We start from the raw sequence: 22,995 nt of genomic DNA, 5'->3' as shown, positions 1-22,995 counted from the left end.
AGCATCTATGTACCAAGTTTCATCAAAATCCAATGAGTGGTTCTTTAGATATCAGTGGAACAGTCATATAACAGCTAAAGATTAGCTAATTATCATGCAAATTAGGTAATTAACAAGCATGGATTTTTACCAAAACCTAATCAAATCTGCGCATTGGCCCAGAGCATCTATGCACCAAGTTTCATCAAAAACCGATGTATGGTTCTTGAGATAGCAGTGGAACAGTCGGACACGCATACACACACACATACACACATACACACATACAGACACACTAACTGCAAAGACTCCCATTTTGTGCTTCGCACATGGGAGTCAAAAATATTTAGGGGCAGACACCTGGTGACACTGGTTCCCCACAATCGATTGAGAATCACATGAGCAGTACGATTGCGCCATCTTGAAAAGCATTGCAAATCACAAAACATACACAATTCACTTGTAATAAAAATTGACAATCATGAAATCTTTTGGATAAGGCTGAGATAGCTCTGCTGTTAGCAAGGCACATTTCAATTAAAGAACTGAAGATATCATTAGAAAATGAACAATATGTATAGTATCAAAGCAATCTGACTTTTTACCAAAAATGACAAAAATATTCATCAAAATTAGATAATTGAAGATATCATCACGAAATGAACAAATCTGAGAGAGGTCCACATGTAGTACCTATATATGTAATATCAAAGCAATTGGACTTGCGGTTTTTAACAAGAAGTCGAAAATATCACTTTTTACCAAAAATTACAAAAATATTCACCAAACTTAGAGAATTAAAGATATCATTACAAAATGAACAAATCTGAGAGAGGTCCACATGTAGTACCTATATATGTAATATCAAAGCAATTGGACTTGCGGTTTTTAACAAGAAGTTGAAAATATCACTTTTTACCAAAAATTACAAAAATATTTACCAAAATTAGAGAATTAAAGATATCACTACAAAATGAACAAATCTGAGAGAGGTCCACATGTAGTACCTATATATGTAATATCAAAGCAATTGGACTTGCGGTTTTTAACAAGAAGTTGAAAATATCACTTTTTACCAAAAATGACAAAAATATTCACCAAAATTAGAGAATTGAAGATATCATCATGAAATGAACAAATCTGAGAGAGGTCTCCCCAAGGTACATATACACCAAGTATAAAAGCATTCAGGCTTGTAGTTTTCAAGAAGTCGAAAAAGTAAAACATTGACACGGACGACGACGACGAACAATCACTCATATGATAAGCTTCGCTCGACAAAGTCGACAGCGGAGCTAAAAACTGCCGAAAAATCGCCCTGGGCGGTTATTTGGTCCCATATTTATTTTTCTAAAAAACCCAAATTGCCGTTTAACGACCCTGGACGAATTTACGACAGAAGTCGAAAATATCACTTTTTACCAAAAATGACAAAAATATTCACCAAAATTAGAGAATTGAAGATATCAACACGAATGATATGATAGAACAAATCTGAGAAAAGTCTACCCAAGGTACATGTACACCAAGTATCAAAGCATTGAGACTTGTAGTTTCCAAGAAGAAGTCGAAAAAGTTTACACGGACAACGACGGACAATTACTCGTATGATAAGCCCCGCTTGACAAAGTCAACAGCGGAGCACAAAGTGGTCAATCTGCTTCATAAAACCAAACACAAACAAAAAATTGCATTTAGAGGCATAGCAGAGATACACAATGGGTTATAAGCATATACGCTACTATCAGCAATAGAGCAGATGTTATATACATGTACAAAATGTACATACTTGAGAGGGTCTTCATACTCGCTATCTACACTATCAGCATCACTGTCACCATCTCCCCTCCAGGCCTGATCCACCAATGTTATTTCTCTGTCACTATCACTGTCACTTGCATAGTCTGAAATAAAAACAAGTTTTAAAAGTCACACAAAAGTGCTACAACGTATGTGCTGGAAACTTGATAGTAAAAGGAATAAAGAGAAATCCCCCTCCCCCCTTTTGAATACAAATAAAAGTTTTTTAAAGCAAGTCTCAGAAGTATTGGGGCAACCAATTTGCAAACTCGCTAGAGAATTGGCTAACTGCTTGGGTTTTAACATAGAATGTTTTTACGCATCCTCAGACTGGTACATGTCTGGATTCCCCTGAATGATTTGAGCCCGAAAATGGCCTCAGTCAGCTGGTGTGATAATATTATAAATGCGATTAATCCACCGATATTTATTATATGAGGTTAACCTTCTTGAACACTGATTGAAACTAAATAGACAAGTTGAGAAACAGTTTCCTACAAATCAGGGAGAAAATAACAAACTTACACACTCAAACGATCTGTTGGGGTAACATTAAGCCAACCACTGAAAAAATCGACCTCATTCGTCGTTTTTGTGTGGACACGAAAAGCATAGAACACTTTCCCTGGTATATTTTAAAGCGAAATCGCTGATTAGCACCAAAAGTATGAGGATCGTCCCTTACTGTTACATAGATTTGTTTTAAGCGGGCATGACCGCAAGACGGCGCCAGCAAGATTCGAAAGCCAACCGTTTAGTCAAAACCAAAGCAGTTAGCCAATTCGCTAGCGAGTTTGCAAATTGGCTGCCCCAATACTTCTGAGACTTGATGTAAATCATGACTATTATAGTATTAACTGAAGTTGTATAATGCGTATAGACTAATCAAGGGAATAAATTGCATGACTTACCAATTAATTTACTAGCCTGTGAAACTGGGTTTTCTGGAGTTACTGTTGAAGTGCCGGGTCTGTAATAATCTAACTGTTCTAGAAGACTTTCACTTGATTCACTGGGTTTCTTCTTCCTGTTGTTTTTCTGTTGCCATATTAATGCTTTGCGCGTGTGTTCAGCACAATATCTACTATGAGATGAGAAATACAAGTCAGAAACTAGGTCTGGTAAAAATTCCTCTGTCATGAGAGATATGGAACACTTCATGCTGTATTACGAGGTTGTCACCTGACAGTGTCGTCATGCGCAAGTAGCGTACTTCCCTGAGTATAAGCCCCTCCCAGAGTATAAGCCCACCCCTCTGTTTTTAGACATTTAACATGTTGAGGGCATGCCAGAATATAGGCCCAGGGTGTTTTTACCGGGCATCGGCGACATTATATATGCATGTAAAAAGTGTATTTTATTGCATAAAAAATCATGATTGGTACGGTAGTTTGGTTCCAGCTTTTACGAGAAAACTCGTATTAATTTCAGAGTGCATGGCGGACGGATGAACCCTGATGTTGCAATACTGAAATAATCCATATTTCTTTTGAGTAGTAGTTTTCCAAACGGCAAAAATGTGATCGTCAAGTCGTGAAACTTGGTCATTGAATATCATTTTACTTTCCCGAACAATCGTGTCCATTGAGTCTATCTTGACTTGGATGTGAACAAGCAAACTATTTTTCGACATGACTTGTTGGCGACCGTGAAAGGTTTAAATACTTCCCCCACCCTCAGTTTACCTTTTGAAAATTGCGAATCAACAGCTTTTAGGAAAAAAATCACGTTTTCTTTGTCAAAATCAGTGTTAACAGATAGCATTTTAACATCACGGTAATTCACTTTCGCATTGCGTTGAAAAAATTACTTCGTCTATATTTGGAAAAATTCGTCTGTACAACACATCATTTTCATTGGTTAACGAAACACGTGACCTGTTAGGTCAAAGGAAGTTGTTCAGGTCAAATCATGACGAAAACATTCCACAACAAAGATAATGATAAAGATCTTGCCTTTGACCGTTTTTCCCAGACCGTACCCATTGTTGCACCATAAATTCAGACAGTATGTAAACCGTATTGTGATAAAATGTGTGTATTTTTATGAACACGTTTGTTTCTTCATTGTAAAAAGTAATGTAATTGTAAATTAATGATGACTCGTTTCGCATTTTTTCCCTCAAAAAGACGTAATATTTCTCCGAGACCAGCGCTGTGAACGAAAAATGTAATTTGGATAATTTTTCGAGGTTGGGAAGATGATTATAATTTTAAACCCACCAAACAAATTTTTTTTCTGAGGTGGTCCTCGAGTATAAGCCCACCCCCTAATTTTTCCCGATTTTACATGTTCAGGCCCCTGGGCTTATACTTAGGGAATGTATAATCCATGAAGCGAAGATGAGCATTTGCAGTTACGACTGCGAATGCCTTTTGAACTCAACACAAATTAATGATTGGTGCATAGACATGTATCTCTGTTTAGTGTGAAATGTCAAGTAATATTTCTTGATAAACATCACTGTACTGTAAGTAATATGCACCAAGGTAATGTGATAAGAACAATTCATAATTACAGTATATTTTAAAACAAGCAGCCTCTTGGCTGAGATAGCTCTGGTGCTAGCAATGCACATTTCAATGAAAGAATTGACGATATTACAAAATGAACAAATTTGAGATTGGTCCACCTGTAGTACCTTTATGTATAATATCACATCAATCAGACTAGTGGTTTTTAACATGAAGTCAAAAATATCATATTTTACCAAAAAAGACAAAAATATTCATCAAATTTAAAGAATTGAAGATATCACCATGAAATGAATAAAACTGAGGCCCACCCAAGGTACGTATACACTAAGTATCAAAGCAATCAGGTTTGTAGTTTTCAAGAAGTCAAAAAAATTGACACTGATGACGACAAATAATCACGAATAGGATAAGCCCCACTTGACAAAGTCGACAGCGGAGCTAACAAAAAAATTGTCTTTATTTAGCTTACTTGTCCTTTTTGTCTGTTTTGGGAGCAGGATTAGTACAACGTTTTGCATTATTACGAGATACAAAATTACACTGCTTATATGGTGCGTTCTTGTCTTCTAGTATATGTTTCAAGCAGTATTCAAAACCATCTAACCGATTCTGCATACAGATACGATGTGGATATAGACAGAAGAGTGTATCGGATTTTTTGGTTATATAACGGCTTGTACTCGGCTTACTTCGTAACATCTTAACGTGTAGTTGTCTGGTCTACTATAACAAAAAAAATATAAAAAACATGTTTTATATTAATTTTACTGTGAACCCCTCTCCTAACAGTTATCATACCGGTAGTATTAAATAGTAGTATTAAAATATAGTGAATAATGGAAGCACCTTTTAAACAAAAATGGCATAAATAGACAACAAAAGTGACAGAGTTTTGTCTAACTTCTTTAGCTACATGTACTTAATCTTATTTATTCCACTACATTTATCCAAGAAAGTAGCCTGCAGCTATGAAAAATTGCATGTATATCATTTTTATTTCAGTTTGTCTAAAAGGTGCTACTATTTACTGTATCCTTTGCTTCTATTGACTGACAGTCATAACTACCGTAAAATTTGTAATGGAAGCCTCACACATTCTTTTAAACAATTGAGAACCAAAAATTCACCATATCTCATATGTGAAGATGGTCAATTAGAAGCCGCTTTCCTCTGTTGCATTACACACACTGTCTTAATAGAAGTTGTGGTACTGTCTAATAGAATTTGACAGTACAACATTTTACATAAATGTTCACTATTCTGGAATTTTTAGGTAGTTAGGGTTGTTCTCAAATTATCAAGTTCGCAAAAAATAAAACTTATTTCATGTAGGATCATACACTCTCCTACATGAAAGTAGAACATTTTTTTTTTAAAACACTATTGTGCAAAAAAATCAATGAGGATGACACGAAAGCAGTTTTATTCACCTGTTTTAATTAAACTGATGTATTTTATCAGATGTACATTTATTATTTGCTTGAATATATCGGCTAAAAATGCAAAACAAATAGTTATGTCAACAAAACTACAAAGTTAAAAATCAGCAGATACATGAAATGGACATTGGACCACCTCTCCACCAACGGAAATAGGTTTTGTGTTTTGGCAAACATTGACAATTTGAGAACACATTTTAAATATGACTAATTTTCGTAAAAAGTACTACCAGTTAAAATTCAAAAATGGATGAAGGTTCAATGCTCACACTCCCAAACTGACCAGACCAGATGCGAGTGTTCCAAAAAACAAACAATTAGACTTCACACTCATTGCAGTCTTCTTTCTTTTTTCACATGTGCAGAAAAATATCGACATTTGTATACCCTCTAACAAATGAAATGTCCTTAATTTTGAAATACTAACTACTTCTCAAAACTTATTTGATTGCGAATTTGAATCACTTTACAATTATCTTTTTTTTTTACACATGATCAACAAGAACTAGAAGTGCAGAATATTAATCACAACACAAGAGTCCTTATCTGCAGCATTTCCATTATTGCCTGGAGTTTTGAGTGTCAGTCGAGCTGACCACTATGTTGAGATGCCCGATGATATAAATTCCATGTCCATGAACCATTTTAGTTACACTCAGTTAATTATAAATATAGCCTTATAATTTTTTTCATATTAAATTTTCAAAACAAAATTCAAGACATGCTGCTAATGTAATATTATGTCTATTTGGTTCAAAATTAACATTAAAATTTACTGAAAAAAAAATACATAAAAAGGTGCAGCACATTCGGCAGGAAACTGTCTAGAATTCATGGTTTTATCCTATGTATTTAAAAATCATATAAAGTAAGCCAGTTTTACAGTACCGAAAGGGAGTAAAAAAATGACAGGTTATTTATAAAATTATATGCAGCACACGGGGAAATCCCCAAATCATCTAGATAATTGACACTGTTTATGACAGCATCTCAAATGAACCAAACAGATACAAGATCAATGCAGCAAAAACATTTCAATCTGGGAAATTGGAATATTACTGTCACCAGGCAGGAAGTACTATCACACAACATTGAACCCAGATAAATGAAATCCATAGAATTCAAAGTTATAGACTTGTGTATTGTGATGAGGGTTTCCGAAAAGACAACACTGTTTTGTTTATGTAAACAACAGTGCACAATCCTGAAAGTTTCAATAAATTGTTAGAAAATGTTATCTGATATACAAACCTTATATAATACATTTTATAAAAGTAGAACAAGATTACATGCTAAGAAATAGGACCAAGTTTTGACCACTATCAGTCAATATAATTAATACATGAATGTTATTGTTTTTACAAAACAAAATGGCAACTACAACTTGGTACAAAAACATTGCACGCAACGGATGACATTTTCGAACTAAAATACCAAAATACCTTGGGAAAAACGTTCACCGAAGCCACTGAATATACAACAAGATCCAAAACAACGTCGTTAATCAGCGATCAGAGATGGAAGCAAGCATTACAAAGCACTGTGTCACTCACTGAACCATTCCAACAACTACTACTACATGTGCCTTATGTTATCTACGGGGCGGGCAGCAACTGATGACGTCTTGCTTTGATCACATGATGGGGCATATTTATTATGCCCACATCGCCATTGTGCGATGCTGAGTCAGCTCTTCCAAAAATGCCTGCCCCGTCACATTCGCGGCCCGAATTCCCTCAAAACCATCGCAGACAGCAAGATTTCTCAACCTGGAGCAATTTTCACGAAGAAATTACCTCGATGGATGCACTATCACGCAAAATTTGGGCTGAAATTCTTCGTCCTTTTCATAACAGAAAAGGCGGCTACCTTGAGATCTCGCAATCTCTCGCCCTATTTTGTGGATGATGGTTGTTTCTCGCGGTAAAATGCGAGAAAACGCGAGGATTCGCTCGTCTTGTAAGGTACCAGAAACATTTTTGTAACGCCTTGTTTGATTGGCTATTATACTTATCGCGAAATGCTTGATCGAGGATAGTTTTAAAATTGATATCCACAGTTAAAGCTTTTTTTGTAATGAAGATGTTCGATGGAATATTTGTTCTCTATTGAAGGCCCAGAATAGTACGAGGATAATGATAAAAAAGTGTCAGCCAGTTCGTCGGGCAATCCTGTGTCATCCAATCATGTGGCTCGTTACACCAGCTGTTCGAGGTACCGTCTGTGTGTCGTCACACCGGGTCTAATGGCGGTCGACCCCGAACGATGGTATTTTACGAAGGAACAACTTTTAAACAGTCCATCGCGAAAACATGGAATCGACCCGGAGAAAGAACTTTCCTACAGACAACAGTCCGCCAACCTGATACAAGATATGGGCCAACGCATGAACGTGTATCCTTTTTATGGGTTAAAATTTGTCGTTGAAATAGAGGTTCAAAATGGCGAAATACGTAACCGCGTGTGATACGCTGAACGGGATCGAAGAAATGTCTTGAAAACATATTACCAGATTCGATTTATGAAAAATATTAGTCAAATTGTGTTCTCTGTATATTCTACCGTGCCATTTCTGTTTAATTTCTTCTCGCCATTCACTTCCTTTGCAGTTAAATACGACAAATCTATATGCCCTTGAAATGACCTTTCAAATCACTGTTTCTCAGAATCTGCCAGAACGGACACAACAAATCAACACTTTTGATGCGAATGATGTCATTGGCATGACCTTCGATGTTGACAATCTTAAAAATTGCCGGTCACGAAGACAGAATTCGTGAAATTCTGTCTTGATTCCCTAGAAATTTACACGATTGCATTGTTTGGTTGAATATGACAGTTTACAGGTTTGTAAGATTTGTTGTTGATTGCTTCGACATTCGTTGTTTACCCATAAAATGTCATACCGCTTTTTCCCCCAAAAAAATTATAATTTCTCTACATTACTATGAGATGGAGTCAAAACCATGATTGATACAAATTAAATTGAGTAAATATTGAAAATCCTTAAAACTGAACAAATTTAAGTGTTTCTGATAATACTTAATTATTATTGTGAATATCATGTGTTCAACCATGATTTGATTTTCTTGTAAGGAAAATGTTGTTCAATTTACAAGGACTTTTAAGTAAATCGGTGTTGGTAAATTATAATATGTATAGGCAGTGTTAATCTATTTTACAATAACAAATAGTTAATTATGCTTCTGTCTTTTGTGTTTAAAAGTTTTTAAGATGTACCACATCAAGGTGTGAAGGTATAGCTACCCAGAAGTGTCTTTTGTTTAATCTGTAAAACAAATTTTTCCCATATTCAACAAGACATTAGATTTGCATGATCTTTAGACTTAAGGTCTGTGCATGAACTTCTCGGTAGATTTTTAGCTTATTGTTAATATAGTCTTGGTTGCTTATTTCCTTCAAAACTCTTTAAAATGTTACTAAATCACAAAAAGAAGTGGTTCAGTACATTGACAAAACCACACTATGTAACTTGATTCTCTTGGATCACATTTTGAAGGGCTTGTTCAATTTTTAGAATACTGGACAGAACTTTCACTCCATACATTATTGGCAGCATTTGAAGGTTTCAATATTCATTTGTATTATATTTTCATATGAGATTATTACTTGATGTGAATTTCCAAGAAGCATTTGCCTTAACATTTCTATGAAGAACTCAACTATGCATCAACACGGCCATTGTATACATGCATCGCTTCTATATGCACCATTCTTTTACAAAATTCCACCGCAATGTAAGTACGAGTATCATCAATTTTAGTTAAAATGTCATACCAAAAAAAACATTTCAGTTGTGGTAATATTCTGTATTACTATTGGTTTTCCAGAGCATATCGCCAGCATGCCTTTTTCTAGCTGCCAAAGTAGAGGAACAACCAAGAAAATTAGAACATGTAGTTCGAGTAGCCCATGCCTGTTTACATCGAGAAGGACCTACATTGGACCCTCAGAGTGAGGTAAGGAAAATTGTGAATACTTAGTCAATTTGACTTTTACAAAAGTTCAAATATTTATTTTTTTATTCAACTGTGGATGTATTGTGAAGAGGTTTTCAGTTTTTTCTGCGAAAATCACAAAGCCATGAATTTATAGAGTTTTTCTGTTTTTTTACGAACAAAGTGATCATATGATAAAAATCATTTTATCCTGATTATTGAACAGACTAACTTCTAGTGTTTATATACAACATAAAAAATTTTTGTGGACAAATATAACTTTCATGCGGACCAATTTCTCGAAGTGGACAACCAAAATTGTTATTTATTAGCTTTGAGTGCTTACTTTGTAGTATTCTCATGATAAACTTGTTATCAGCCCCAACTGGACAATTGGACTGGGGAGTTAATATAATATGATTCTTCAGATTTCTTTTTTTGATTACATTCAATATTTCCAACTGGTGGCCATATTAATCCAAATATAGCCCCCCCCCCCCCCCCAAAAAAAAAAAACCTACAATTTTATACATGTAGATTATTATCCCCATGTTATACAGATTTTTTTCTAGATACATGTACCCAATATGGCAAATTGGCAGTCATTTTGTTTCACATTTTGCCAACATAAATATTTGACACTGACTTTTACTTCATATAACTAGTACATTGCACTTGCACAAAGCTGACTCTTCATTTGTGAAGGGTTCTGACATTCTGACAATGGCTGCTTATAATAATAATTTATAAAGATAACAGCCCAAAATTCTATTGTTTTCAATACTAGTTGTATAATTATTTTATCAAACTTGACAATTACTGTTGTATATTACTTGCTTATTAGTCCCCATTCGGACGTAGTTCGAAAACGGGGACTTATGTTTTGCCCTGTGTGCGTCCGTGATCACCTGTATCTCGAACATGCATGGACAGATTAAGTTCAAACTTCACTCATACATCACACATTATATGGGACATATGTACATGCATTTTTTCATGATCCGATTAACGATAGCCGAATAGCGGCCATTTTAAGGCCGAAAATGCATCAAAATCGCACATTTTCACCATTCCGGACCCGGATCTCAGTTATGCATGGACGGATTTCATTCAAATGTGGTACTTACATTAAACATAATAGGACCTTGATGCACGTCATTTTTTTTTTCGGATCAAGTTCGAAATGGCCGACTGGCGGCCATTTTGTTTTAAAGAATTCAGTTCTGGATCCGTATCCGAGACATGTCTGGATTGATCAAGTTCAAACTTCACACACACAAGACACATCATGTCACAAATATGTATGTGCATTTGTTTCATGATCCCATTAACAATAGCCAAATGGCGGCCGCTTTAAGGCCGAAAATGCATTGAAATCGCACATTTTCACCATTCCGGACCCAGATCTCAGTTATGCATGGACGGATTTCATTCAAATTTGGTACATACATTAAACATAATAGGACCTTGATGCACGTCTTTTTTTTTTCGGATCAAGTTCGAAATGGCTGACTGGCGGCCATTTTGTTTTAAAGAATTCAGTTCTGGATCCGTATCAAAGACATGTCTGGATTGATCAAGTTCAAACTTCACACACACATGGTACATCATGTCACAAATAGATATGTGCATTTGTTTCATGATCCGCTTAACAATAGCTGAATGATGGCCATTTTAAGACCGAAAATGCATTAAAATCATGTATTTTCACAATTCCGGAACCAGATCTCAGTCATGCATGGATGGATTGATTTTGTTCAGATTTAGTACAATGTGTTGTACATATGCAGGTGCATTTCGGTCATGATCTGCTTTGAATGCAGGGTTCTCCCCAGGGCTTTTTAGCGCCGAGGTCCGCGGCGCTATACCTGTGAATCTCGGCGCTTCACTTGGGACCTCGGCGCTATGTGTTCCCACCTCGGCACTTGATTTCATATTTGACATGCCAATATCAGATGTGAAAAAGCTTTGTTCGCCAGGCCGGTCGGCCCCGACCGTCACTCAAAATTAGTGACCACCACGGAAATGCTTCCGACGAGGACTATTGTCTGATTGTTGGTATAATTACGTACCGACCGACACGCATCCTGCCAGTCGTGGATTTTAATTTATAAACAATAGACCTAGTCGCACGATACGTAGCGGCTAGTCAAATTTGTGGAATTAGCACCTCTTTGTTTGGAAGTAAATACTTTCTGCGATAGACACAGACTTTAGATTGAAAGCTAAAATTATTTCAAAATCAATTCCACCTCGATATAACATGGTCAAATTGGAGTTCACGATCAGTTCACGCTACTCAAGAAAAAAACAACGTGTTTATTACGTGATTTGGTAAAATACATTTGAACTGTTATCATTGCGAATCATGTAAAAACTCTTCTTTCAAGACCTAATTTACCTTTTAAAAATTGCAAATCACCTCTTTCGAAAGCTGTCATGCAGTTTTCAATTGAAATCGATGCCAACACATCGTGCTACGACATCGCTTTAATTTCGCAATGTAATTTTTATGATCACTACCATTCGGAAAACTTCGGGTTCTACCGGCATTACCATGCGGCATTTTGATTGGTTAATGGAATTCTTGACCCATCGGGTCAAAGGACACATGCTAATGTTTCACAAACATCATGGCGGGTCTGTTTTTTTTTACCGAAGCGATCAAGTGATCAAAAATAATCGCTCCCGATAAAAATAAGTCGGATTTTACTTACATTTCATATCAAAAAAAAAAGAAGAAGTAAAATTTGTTGAGGAATTATTGCTATAACTGATGTATAACATGGCCAAGTAAGTTATGTCACGTCGTAACTTTGATGATCGTTTTGAAGCTTTATTTGTTCGCTCATTACTGTAATTGTAAACGTTTTAGAAGTTGATGGTACGAATAATAAATTACAACAATACGTCAATTAATTACGTGATCGATTTTTTGAAGGAGAATGTTTTTGGAGTGAATAAAATTATGAGATTCGTGAACATAAATCTGGCTTAACGTTTTGAATGCGTTTCCTTCAACGTTTTACAAAACAATTAAATTGCAACAATAATGTATTTGTGTTTGTTTTTAGTCTGCAGCATTTGTATTTCGAGAATGTTTCAAACTCTTCTAAATTGTGAAACATAATGTGTTGATTCCATTAAAAAAAATATTTGCCCTGTGACTGAGCTCACTAATATTCATAATTGTAAATAAGTTCTGTTAATCAATGAAGGAAAGATATGTAAATGATATGCAAATTATTATGCAAATTAGCCCCGGCGCTATGCATTTTTTCTGGGGAGAACCCTGGAATGTATATGTCACTCAAATATGAACGGAACGGGGACGTGTCATTGACAATGACTTGTTGACATCTTTAGTTTTCTTCCCCACAATCCTTTTTGCACATGTAGAATATTTTTCTCAGTGATTGTTGGATTATAATTTTTTTTTCAGGCCTATTTAGAAAAAGCCCAAGATATTGTTATACTAGAAACTATACTTCTACAGACTGTGGGTGAGAAGAATTTTTATTTTATTTTTGTCTTGTAAACTTTATTGAAGAGCTGCATTGTCATTGTTTTGTCAAATGCCATACTTTCCCAGTCACAAGCCTTGTTATTCACCAGGGTTGACAATGGGTTTAATCTGAAAAATGAAGATGTTCTTTCATGCATGTAAAATTTGTATTTCATTGCATGCTACGGTAGTTTTCTTTGAAGTGTATAGTGTCCCTGAAAAAGAAAAACTTGTGTTAATTTCTCAATGCATTGCGAACATGCGACATGGTTCGCATCTTTCTGTTTTGTTATTACTAGTACTAATGATGAACCAAATGCTACAATACTGAAATAATCCATATCTGTTTGTGTTATTGAAAGCAGTTAGCTTTCAAAACACCAAAAATGTGGTCAAGTCATGAAATGGTCATTTGACATCATTCTACATCGAATAATCGGTGTCCATTGAGACAACTGTGAAGGGGGGTAAATGTGCTTTGATAGACCTGTTGTGAAAAAATTGAAAAACCAGTTTTAAAATAATGCACTGCCAGTATGACACGGCATTCTGAATGGTTTATAACAGATTTGACATATCAGAAAAACATCATGGTGAAAATCAAGGGTTTTGCGTATAAGATCTTGTCTATGACTATTTTCCCACAGACCATAACGTAACTGTAAATTCAGGACTAGGAGAACCCTCCCTCCCATCCATCACCACCACAAAATTGAGATACTGATTAATTGGATTTTATTTTTGTATATTTCACTGATCTAAATGAGCTGAATTGAAACAGAGTAATTTAAATGTGTTTGTTTTCTTCACAAACCTAGTGAAATATCCTGCAATGTCAAATCTGCTAAAATTAAACCCAGTGAATATATCTACCCCCCACCCCCTTACAGTACATGATAAAGTGCATGTACAGGCCAGCATTTTTGTGTGGAACATGCAATGCTAGTAGCCAATTGTCAGTTCAGCCATTTCTCGTATTTCCAGCGGTTGATGGCGAATAAGTATTACAAAATAAGTATGATGGGTAGTACATGTATAATTTTCATTCAGAGAAAGTACCAAGCATTCTCAATTTGAGATACATAAATTAACTTGTGAAAAAAATAGAGTATGTACATGTATGATGATACTGGCTCTATCAGTTGGAATACTTTGTTCAAATTTTATTTACATGCAATTTATTCCTTCATGCAGGTTTTAATGTTGCAATAGAGCACCCACATACTTATGTGGTGAAGTGTACACAACTAATACGAGGTAAGTGGGCATATTCATTGTCTTATATCTTTTTTTTTACAGGCAATAATCATTCAAGTTTGTTTCTACTTCATAGGATACTAAATCTGTCCAGATATTATCAGGAGTGTCAGTTGATAGAAAAATTGTGTACTTTGTTAGGAGGTATATCCTTCATGTTGAACAGTTACAGAAGTTTTAGACTCCTGCATTACTAAAATCTCCTGGTTTTTTACCAGTAAGTGGTCGCTGACGTTTTTTCCTTGTATCTATAAGCTGAAAATAAAGAACACAACTGGATAATTTTTATCCGTTACGGATTTTAAGTTCTCACATGAAGGATCAACCTTTCTTTCAGAGATTAATGGGGAGTTTCTGTAGAATTCCATGATAGTTACAAAAATTTACAGTAAAGGGTGTGAAGTTGGGCAAATGCATTTTAGGTGTTTGTGATAAATCATGTGTTAGTGGTAGGGCTACTGATTGTAGTATTACTGACATTGTTATCACACTCATGAAATTGTATGAAACTCTCTGAAATGTTTTTTTTTTTATCGAATTCTGAATATTTTGAAAGCAAGGATCCTACAGGAATTGAGGTTATTATTGCGTTACAATCAACATATTTTAAGCTGAAGCTTTGTTGACAGGATTTTACCTGAATTACATTGAAGAAAACTTGCTTGGTCAATAGTATATGTAGCACTGTAGCTCACTACTGAAACGTAAATATTATGCTCAAGCATTAATTAGTATTTCTTTTTCATAAAATCCTGACAGCATGGCTTTCAGTTCTTATTGTTGTGTATGCATTGTTTTTTTTACAGCACTGTACATGTTGCTAATTCTTTTCCTTTTTCTCCCCCTGGGTGATGTATCACCGTGTCTGCTGTGGTCTCTGGCTTGTCACATCTCACCCATTCCTACCGTGCAGCCAGCAAGGACCTGGCACAGACAGCATATTTCATGGCGACCAACAGGTGGTGGAGCCTTGCTTGCTTTTTTTGAACATGGAGAATTTTGAATTCTCTTTTACGAAGGCACTCATGGAAGTACTGTAAAGAGTCTCCAGCTACAAACCTTTGCTAAAAAAAAAGTCCCACTATCCTGTTTTCGTCTGGAGAATGGAAACTTGTTTACTGTAATCCGGAGTTCCTTTGTAATATCCGTGTACATTGCAGTTGTACTATTTCCTATGATAAAATGACAAACAATTAAATTTGTTTCCAATTCTTTGATGAAAAGTTAATATTCTAATTTTAAAAATGAACTGCTCCATATATCCTGTGTTTGCCATTAATTGCATTAGTCGACAAAAAAAGATAAAGTTGTATAAGAAATGGTACAACTTCAGATTTTGTTGATATATGGTTTTTTGTATGAAATTGATAAAATATGGACTGACACATAATGTGGTGATGGGAACTCGTGTCTCCTTAACAGGACTTAACTGTGTCCTTTGAACCCTGATGACACTGTGTATCATAATGACATTGTGAAACTGATTAGAGTGGACATGAGTTTAATATGCAGTGTGACTAGGCAGTGATTGGAAGTTTTATCATGATGCACTAACTTCAGAATTGTTTTTTTTTTTTTTTTTCAACAACAATTTTATTTTGTAAATCAGTTTTAGACAAGAAGTAATTTACTGCCCTGTTGACGGTATCAAATTGTGAATAGTTTTTTGAACAACGGTTTAGCATTTTAAATGGCTTAGGGTTCTGTGAGTGAACTTCAAAGTGACAAACTAATTCACTGAAAATCTTGCCCTATTCAGTAACATTATAGATGGGTTAAACTGTCAGTCTGCATTTAGTGAGAATTTTAGCCAGTTTCTAATACACTAGGATAAAAAATCTAGAATCAATGGGCTTCCACAAAAAGCATGTCATCATCCACAGAATTATAAATTAAACATCAGGAAAACATTGCTTGATTTGAAAATGCTTTTAAAGTATTCCAATTTTCTGACAAATGCACAATTTTTTTTCTTTTCTCCCCATTTGCGAAGTGGTCTAAGCCAGTTTGAAATTGGCAATGAAAAACAATGTAGTATTATTCAATGTGGCTTAAACTATTTTAACCTTAGTAGAAGCCCGGGAATAATGTACGAGGCTCATTTTTCAGGATTCCTATATTTGTTCTTAACTAGTCACTAGAGTAGCCATGTAAAGTTATGGAGAAATCCTTCTTATCAAATAAAAATCCATCATTTTTCTTTCCTATTTTGTCTTTCTGCTTGGGGTGTTCCACAGGCTTAAATCCTTTAGATGCATGTAATTTAACTACCCTGATAGTATATCATTTTTAATCATCGTTTCACAGTGTTGTTTTGAGCTATGCAGTGCCTGTCTGTATGAGACTACATTAACACTTGTCCTATAGCAATTTGTGTGGGTATAAAATCTTAATGTCAAAAGTTTCATATTTCGGTCTTGTATACTTCCTATATGCTTGAGGACTAAATCAGTGACTGTGGTTGTTTTACTCCGGTCTTTCGCAAGACAAAGGCACGCATATGCCTTATGAATTATTCGTGGAGAAAATTTATTTGGTGTAGATGATTATACAGTTCAGATGAGTGTTTTCTTGTGATTTAAAAACAAATATTACAGTGGCCGTGAATAAGTGGATTGGTATTTAAATAAGTGATCAAACAACATACGTTTGATTGGACATAACTTCAATTACTGACTTGCATCACTTGTTTCGTTTCAGCTTGCACCTCACAACATTTTGTCTTCAGTATAAACCTACGTGTATAGCATGCGTTTGTATTCACCTTGCTTGCAAATGGTCCAGTTGGGAGGTAGGGCATATATTTTTAATCGTTACTAGATCCTTTTTAATGTATTCACGCTCACATTGTCGCTTGTTTGGTTTATAGTAAAATTATGATTACTCTTGATTTGAAACTTGTAAACTTAATGTTTCCTGAAAAGAGTTACCTTGGCTCTTTGTCACTCCCTGGTTATAAGCTTTTAGAAGGTAATTTCATGTAATTTTTCTCCTCAGATTCCTTTGTCTAGTGATGGCAAGCACTGGTGGGAATATGTTGATTCTGCTGTGAACAAGACATTGCTAAATGGTAATGTTTCATGTGTTCGTTCACTCATTCCTGTCCAAAGTACCGTATTTGTCTTCAGTTAAGCGCCACCTTCAATTAGGCGCCAGTGCCACAAAAACTTTGTATTTTACACCCCAATTAAGCGCCAGACAAAGTTGAAATTTTGGCACGTAATGATCGTGAATTGGGCGCCGGCGGATCGACTACCGGTTACCGGTTCGTAGCGATGGACGCGATCGCGGAAGTCCCTCGCTGTTACTGTTCGAATGGCTTTTATGTAAAAAAAAATTGGTTTTGTTTCTAACAATTTTTAAGAAATCGGTCTATAATCTCTTGAAACATGTCTTTTTAGTCTACTGTAGAAAATATCAGCGTGGTTTTTAATTTCGCAGTAAGTCCATAAAAACGAAATTAAAACAACGCGAAAATGTTCTGTTTCAAATGCGCTGTTGTCACAGTAAACAGTGTTAAATTATTCTTTAAATGCTCAGTTTACTTTCCAAAAATAACTAATTTCTTGATTTGAAAAAAAAATCATGCCGTTTTTCCCACCAAAATCAAAGCCAAAATATCGCAAACACCGGTAAATCACTTCCGCATTGCGTTCATACATTATTTAAATGAGCTATGGTAATTTGATCACGTTGGCATCATCCAGCATTTTGATTGGTTAATTAACGACTTGACCTATCAGGTCAAAAAACGCGTTCCAGGTCAAGTCCTAGACAGGAAGCATGGCAGACATCGAATCGCGCCGAGCGTTTACATGCGACCAGAATCATTCGCTTACGATGAAATTAAGTTGAATTTTACTTGCATTTTATTTTTTGTACGTTATTATAACTACTACTGAGTAATAATCGTAACCGTGGAATGCAGCATGACCGGAGTTTGCTACCGTGATCATTGACTACTAAGCGTTGAATTTGTGTTTGTTTTATTTTTCTGTTGATTGTACGGCAAACTGTGAATGTTTTCTAAAGAATGATATTTTTTGTATAACTTTCTAAACTGTCTGAAAACGGGTCATTTACTCAGTATTTAAAATAAAGGCTACAGTGACTAAGCGTCAGACTGTAATGTAAAATATTGTCAATAATCTATCACCAGAATGGAGCAAAAACAATGGCTTGTAACACAGTTACTGGTACTAGAACTTGAAGTGCTTGAAATAAGCGCCATTTGAAACAAAGTTGCTCAAATTTAACCACAAATAAGCGCCACCATGACATGAAAGTGTAACAAAGTGGCGCCTAATTGAAGACAAATACGGTACTAGTTTAGAGAGCTACGAAATTTGCAATAGCCATTGCCATAGTTGCTGCAGTGTGCCTTTATATGTTTTCATTCCACCTGTCAATTATAAATTGTGAAAATTCCTATTCCTATTTCTGCTAATGATTTCTTTATTTCATTTCAATATTGCAGAGCTGACATCGGAGTTTGTACAAATAATGGACCGTTGCCCAAGCAGACTTAAAAGAAAAATACACATCACTAACATAAAGGTAAACTTGTAGATTTTTCCACCATGTAGTATTTTTGCGATAAGTGTGTAATCAAGTAAAGGTGTGATGATTTGTGATAAACATGGCACAAAGTTTTTACTTCACTTTTAAAACCATGATGTTCTTGCAATGATTTGGAATCCCTGGTACAAATATATACTGGAAATTGTGGACCCTTGAAAAATTCATAGCACGATAATTCAAGGAAGTATCAAGGGAATACTGAATTGATCTTTAATTAAATCAGTCTGCAAAGATCTCAATGCTAATGTGTTAAGTAAAAAGGTGCTTTGTTTTAATTTCAGGGAGGTCAGAGGAAACTGAAAGGTGGTGAACCTTCTTCAGATGAAAGCTCTCCCGGTATGCCGTCTTCAGGTCCAAAAATTCAACCTTCAACATCTAAACAAAATACAGAGTTGACCAATCACGACAGACAAGGAAAAATTGAAGTTGATTTCAAACCAAAACCTGAATCACAGATGACGTATAAAGATTACAAAGCAATGAAAGAGATGACACTTGCATTAGGGAAAGTCAAGAACGAGTCTAACACTGCCAATGCGGAACGCAAAGAACATAGACACAAACAATCTGAACATTCTCATAGAATGCATGTAGAAAAGAAGTCTGCTTCAGAGGTTAGGCAACACAACAGGGATTTGAAACATACCGAGCAGAGACCTGTAAAAATCCCGGAGCCTCACAAGTCTGGTGGTGACCAACGTTTACATATCTACCATAAACCACCTGTTGAGCACCATACGCATATTAGTGGTGAACAACACAGGCTGCAAAGCTCAGATCACTCACACCACAAGCCTTCCAGCACTGAACAGCATCGACCATCAAGTTCACAGAGCAAGCCTCCAAGTGATCACCATCGTAGTAGTAGCAGTGAACGCCGATCTCATGCTGAATACCACAAGCTACACGGCTCAGATCGTAAATCTGTACCACCAGAAGCCATGAGAGAAAAACATCACTCCAGTGAGCATCGTAGCCACCACAAACAGTACACTGCAGAAGCAACACCCAACGGAACCAAACTCAAGATTAAAGTACCACCACCTCAAGGAAAGAGTGAGAAACATCCAACTAGTGTTGATGCACAGCATCATGCTGCTTTGAAGGAGAGGGAACGACACAAACATCATCACCATCATCACCAGAAACATCACAGCTCTTCAGAGAAACACGCTGCTGCTCAGTCACTCAAACATGTTGAAAAACATAGGCCAAGTAGTTCATCAGGAAAGCGTCCACATAGTCCTGATGGCAAGTTGAGAGGATCTCATTCAGTTTCCCACAAGCGACCTGTGGATCGCACTGCATCGCCAGCGAAAAAGATGACATACTCAACAGTTAGTCATGAGAAAGTGCCTGATAATTTATCAAAAAATGTAGGTAGCCTTTCACTCCCAAGTAATCAGTCCTTGCTTAGTTTACCAATGCCCCCAGACTCAGACATCATTCAACAGGCCCTCATGATAGCTGATACTTTCACTGGTGGTGACTCTACAAGGAATGAGGTATCAGATTACAATTCCTTCTTCAATCAACTTCAAGACCAAAACATGTATAAACACCCACAGCATTCTTCATACTATTCTCAACTACCACCCCCACCTCCACCGCCACTCGATAACCGTGCTCCCCCTCTTCCTTTCATGAACATGACCAGCCAACCACCTCTACCTCCAGGGCCACCACCACCACCACCCCTCCCAGACAATGCTCCGCCACCTCTTCCACCACCACCCCCAGAATAAACCCAATGAACAGTATTACAATGTGCAGTTGGTAGCTTACTTTTTGCAAATAGAAAAACAAATACAGAATATTTTTCGACAAGAGACTCTGAAATAGTTAGCTCAACAAGCACATTCTTGCAAGACATTTACTTAAAAAAAAAAATAAGCGAGGATTTTTTTCCCTCAAACGTGTAATTTGACTTAGTCGCCTTTATTCTGACCTTTGTATTAAAGGAATTTTGGTTGTCATTTTGTTTATAATACAGGCTCTTCATTATCAGTGGGTCCCTGTGCAGGGTAGATTTTCAAAGAAATATATATTTACTAAAGGTATTGTATTGTCAGTGTCCTGCGTATGTGGAACCTTAATTTCATAATGCTCTCAATATTTTCTATGAAATGGATAATTGTTAGGTAACACTATTGATGTGCATTTCTAAACGTTATGTTTGTAAAATAAGCGTTTTCTTTAAAGCTCAATTTTCTTGGCATTTTCTTTTTATTTAATTACTGAAATTGATGCCTACTTTTCACTCAATTTGAAGTGAATGCAAACAGGCATTTGATGATGAAAAAAAATAGCCATATATTTGCCAATGATTCGTCCTAGGTGTGCTTTCACCACAGTATGTTGTCGGTTTAGGTCATGGATAAAAATGAAGCATAGAACGTTGTCAAAAATTTGTTCTAGCTGAATTCTTCATGTACAACACCTGATGGCTTTTTCACTCTCAGTAGGCAAGATGTATTTGTATTGTATGCAATGTTTTGAAAATGATGTATAGAACAAGTGTTTAAACTGAGTATCGTAATTTTATATTATTTTATAGCAAACATTGCTCAACAGCTGGTAATGATTATTCTACATAGTAAGCAAGAGCTATTCCATTCTTCCAATAATCTTTTTTTTTTTCCTGTAAAATATGACTTCTGATAGAGTAGTCTAATAATATACCATATATATATATACAAATTTACTGTAGTTATTGGGTATTTTAAAGTACTAGGGTCTTTATTATGACTGGTCGTGTACAGCACTTCATAAAAGAAAACTAGTCTCTTTTGCCAGTCTTAGTATGTATGATTCTTGTATGGCAAAGATGTGCACTAATTTCTGCTGGCAAGTCCACTATTTTTGAAGTGTTGAAAATAGGAATATTTAGGTGCCATTATAAGTGAAAATGTTATGACTCGGTTCTACATGTACAGATAGGCAGACCAGTATTTTTTTTTGTTTACAGGAAATAACAATCTGAAGTTTCATTGATATAATCTTATTTACTGTTCTGATTACCTCTTGTATTGTTTCTCTCAAGTATTTGTCTCCATGTTTTAGATGGGGAATAATTGTTTTTCAGATGTTTGTGATCTGTATAAAAAAAAATTTTTAGGCTAGAGGTTTTGTCAAAACTTGTAATAAGGATATAATTGTGATTTTTCATGTTTGACTTAATCAAAGATTATTGAAGTGATTTTGCCATGCAGTGGTGACTGGCTTGCACGTGCAAACAACTAAATGGAGGTGCTTTCATCCCTCTTTTATTTTAATTTTTTTTTATATATAATCTGTCATATGTGAGGCATTTAACCTCTATAAAGAGCTTGTGTTGAGAGAACTAATGTTAATTTTTGGAAACACTTGCCTTGATGAACTGTATTATTCAGCGATACCTTGAGGCTTTGTCGCAGATATTTAATGGGACATGTCCACCATCTTGTCTGCCTGTACCATTGTATGATGGGAGAGATTGGGTTGTGTGGACGGAAATAGATACAGGGGTTACATTTGTTGTCGCACATTCCTGTCATGCAATGGTACAACTGACCCCAAAATATGGGGATTGTTAAAATTATATGTTCATCATTCTTTGACTACATTATCTCAGGCATAGGGGACAGTGTTGATGAAGGAGTAGTAGTCTGTGGTTTAAGATTCCCAAATATCAGGGAAATGGAGTTGGAACAGCTCTTGTGCACACAGGACTTTACTATTTGTACTGTAAGAAGAAAACCTAATATTTTGTAAGACTATTGCTTTAAAGAAAAAAAAAAAGAAAAACTACAAAAAAATACAAAAAAAACACCAAAGAAATTGAACACCAAAAAAAGAAGAAAAATAATGCATAAAAAAAGTAGTGAGGTATTTTCCATATGCGTCACCATTTCATTTACTTTTTAAGTTATATTTCCCAAATTCTGTATGAAGTTAACAAGATACAGCTGAAAACAGGACTTGGAACAAATAAAGTTATATAATTTATGAAAATCAAA

The 22,995-nt window shown here is 35.6% G+C and overlaps 2 protein-coding genes across 5 annotated transcripts in view; one reads left to right on the top strand and one right to left on the bottom strand.

Moving 5' to 3' along the window:
* Positions 1 to 7,617, bottom strand: part of LOC100371941 (KAT8 regulatory NSL complex subunit 2-like) — a 12,775-nt gene extending 5,158 nt beyond the window's left edge. Inside the window, exons 1-4 of one of the 4 annotated variants that reach the window (XM_006822682.3) lie at positions 7,492 to 7,617; positions 4,726 to 4,979; positions 2,691 to 2,863; positions 1,769 to 1,883 (exon numbers count right to left, since the gene is read on the bottom strand). In XM_006822682.3, the coding sequence (XP_006822745.1) occupies positions 1,769 to 1,883; positions 2,691 to 2,863; positions 4,726 to 4,955 (518 nt within the window). In that variant the 5' untranslated portion in view covers positions 4,956 to 4,979; positions 7,492 to 7,617. Of the gene's footprint in view, positions 1 to 1,768; positions 1,884 to 2,690; positions 2,864 to 4,725; positions 4,980 to 7,137; positions 7,341 to 7,491 lie in introns of those variants that run through there. The other 3 variants (XM_006822684.3, XM_002739685.4, XM_006822683.3) reach the window with 3 other exon arrangements.
* LOC102801465 (uncharacterized) lies at positions 7,393 to 22,995 on the top strand. The gene is made up of 11 exons (XM_085495147.1): positions 7,393 to 7,659; positions 7,810 to 8,089; positions 9,372 to 9,453; positions 9,547 to 9,675; positions 13,097 to 13,157; positions 14,354 to 14,416; positions 15,330 to 15,375; positions 17,117 to 17,207; positions 17,414 to 17,486; positions 18,894 to 18,973; positions 19,279 to 22,995. The coding sequence occupies exons 2-11, from the start codon at positions 7,941 to 7,943 to the stop codon at positions 20,740 to 20,742; spliced, it is 2,238 nt and encodes a 745-aa protein (XP_085351273.1). The 5' UTR covers positions 7,393 to 7,659; positions 7,810 to 7,940; the 3' UTR covers positions 20,743 to 22,995.

Source organism: Saccoglossus kowalevskii, chromosome 21 (genome assembly GCF_978046115.1).
Source record: "Saccoglossus kowalevskii chromosome 21, keSacKowa6.1, whole genome shotgun sequence".
NCBI classification, from domain to species: Eukaryota; Metazoa; Hemichordata; class Enteropneusta; family Harrimaniidae; genus Saccoglossus; species Saccoglossus kowalevskii.
This window is presented reverse-complemented; position numbering and strand designations above follow the sequence as displayed.